General features: G+C 20.9%; 1 protein-coding gene across 1 annotated transcript; it reads right to left on the bottom strand.

Annotated features, from left to right (window-relative positions):
* Positions 1-1,015: 1,015 nt before the first annotated feature.
* On the bottom strand, positions 1,016-1,728 carry LOAG_14997 (hypothetical protein; the record flags this gene model as incomplete). Its single annotated transcript, XM_003150490.1, has 2 exons — positions 1,016-1,188; positions 1,515-1,728. Coding segments are annotated over 2 exons (387 nt in total), but the record flags the coding sequence as incomplete, so codon positions are not given.
* Positions 1,729-2,004: the final 276 nt, after the last annotated feature.

Here is a 2,004-nt window from a genome sequence, read left to right as displayed (position 1 = left end):
ATATATATATATATATATATATATATATATATAAGAATTTCAAAACTTTCAAAAATTTTTTTTTTAATTTTTTTTTTTAATAAATTTAATTTAATAAATTTTAATTTCAAAACTTTCAAGAATTTCAAAACTTTTTACTGACGTCTAATTGGACGAAAAAGCATTAAACGTAAGCATTTATTATACCATTTGGTCTAATTACTATTTGCTGATTTAATTTTTCCTGTATTACCAATAAATGTTAGAATGTTAAGTAATCCATACAATATTGTTCTTCCTTAATTACATTAGCTATTCTTGAAGTTTTCAAATGTTGCTTTTTTTTTCTTTAATTTCAGATTATAATGCTAACATTTTATTATCTTATCATTGTTATCTTCAAATTATTCTTCATTCCTTGGAATCATAAGACGTTCACCTTTTTCAGTGTATTTTTTTTCACTTTTTTTTTTTGTTTTATTCGGATGTGCATAAAATTGTTCTGAATTACAGAAACACATATAAACAAGATATGATGAAAAAATTTTTAATTCTTTTTTAATTGAGGAATGAACTTCTATCATATTATCCAATGAATTATCTCATTTTCATGTTATTCTTCAAATTTCTAACATTCTTTTTTATGTTTTCAAAAAATTTTTTTAAATAAATAAAATGGAATGAAATAGAAAAATACGATATGATTAATTATCGTGAATATTATAAATATTGTAAATATATGCTCAATTATTCTAAATGCATGATGAAGTAAATGCAAAAAATATGGAAAATTTCACGTAATTATTTTATTATTAATTTAAAATTGAAATTTTTTTTTTTGGTTTCTACAAAACAAAATTTACTTTTAATTGTTTTTTCTGCCTACTTTTTCCTTTTTTTTAAAACTATATTTCGAAACATATATTTTAATTTATTTCTAATTTTTGAAATATTTTTATATATTTCATGTTAAACAAATAGAATGTAATAATACTATTAACAATATTTATTACTATTATTATTATTATTATTATTACTACCAAAGAAAACACCATGCTAAGGTAACATTAAGTGTACCAGTGATAAGTGATAAGAAAGAAAATACAGAAGCAATACATGATAAGTAATAACTATAACCAAGGCCAATAGTAATCATTGATGGATGTAATCCACTATGTCCTTCGGTTTGTGAAAAAGCCTCAAGTAATACTAGAATAAAAAAAAGGAAATTTAACAAAAGAGCTTTTTTTCTTGAAAAAGTAAAAATTTTATCGGAAGTCTTTCCTAAAAAAAAGTTTAACAAAAAGTTTTTTTCGTTTAAAAAAAAAAGGAAATATCTAATGACGAAGTGAAAGTTTTTTTTTCATTTATTTCTTAAATTTCAATCTTATAAGAAATTAAAACAAATTTTTACAATTTAATTTTTTCAGTAAAAAATTGTAACAAAAAAAAAAAAAAAATTTAATTAATTAATCCAATCATTTGAATGCTATTATTTTTTGCAAGCATTTTAATTAGAATTAAAATTTAATTACTTGAAATTTCCGAATATCGTTCCGCATATGTAATAACACCATAAAGTAATAGTATAAATATAGTTATAGCAAAGGCACTAAATGGTGCTGCCATATATTCATAATTTTCACAACAAAATTCTCGTGGTAAAAATAAATAAAGGATAGCAATTAATTCGATAATTAATGAGCATATTAATGTATATACGACTGTTACATCCCATGATGCACGATTCTAAAATAATAAATTAATTATTTGTAAGTTTTAAAATTTGAAATTTAATAGATTACATTTATTAGCAATTTCAAAAGTATTATTACTTTAAAATAATTTAATTTGAAAATGCTAAAAATTAGTTGTGGCAAAGCTGCCACTAAATGATGCCTTTTTTTCGTTTTTTTTTTTTATTCCTGAATTTTTTTGAGGACAGCTGGAAAAAGAAAGAAGCATACTTGTCATTTTAAGGTATGATCAAATTAGCATGATGCAATGTAAAATTTAATTAATTTT

The sequence above is a fragment of the Loa loa genome (assembly GCF_000183805.2).
Source record: "Loa loa unplaced genomic scaffold supercont3.573, whole genome shotgun sequence".
NCBI classification, from domain to species: domain Eukaryota; kingdom Metazoa; phylum Nematoda; class Chromadorea; order Rhabditida; family Onchocercidae; genus Loa; species Loa loa.
This window is presented reverse-complemented; position numbering and strand designations above follow the sequence as displayed.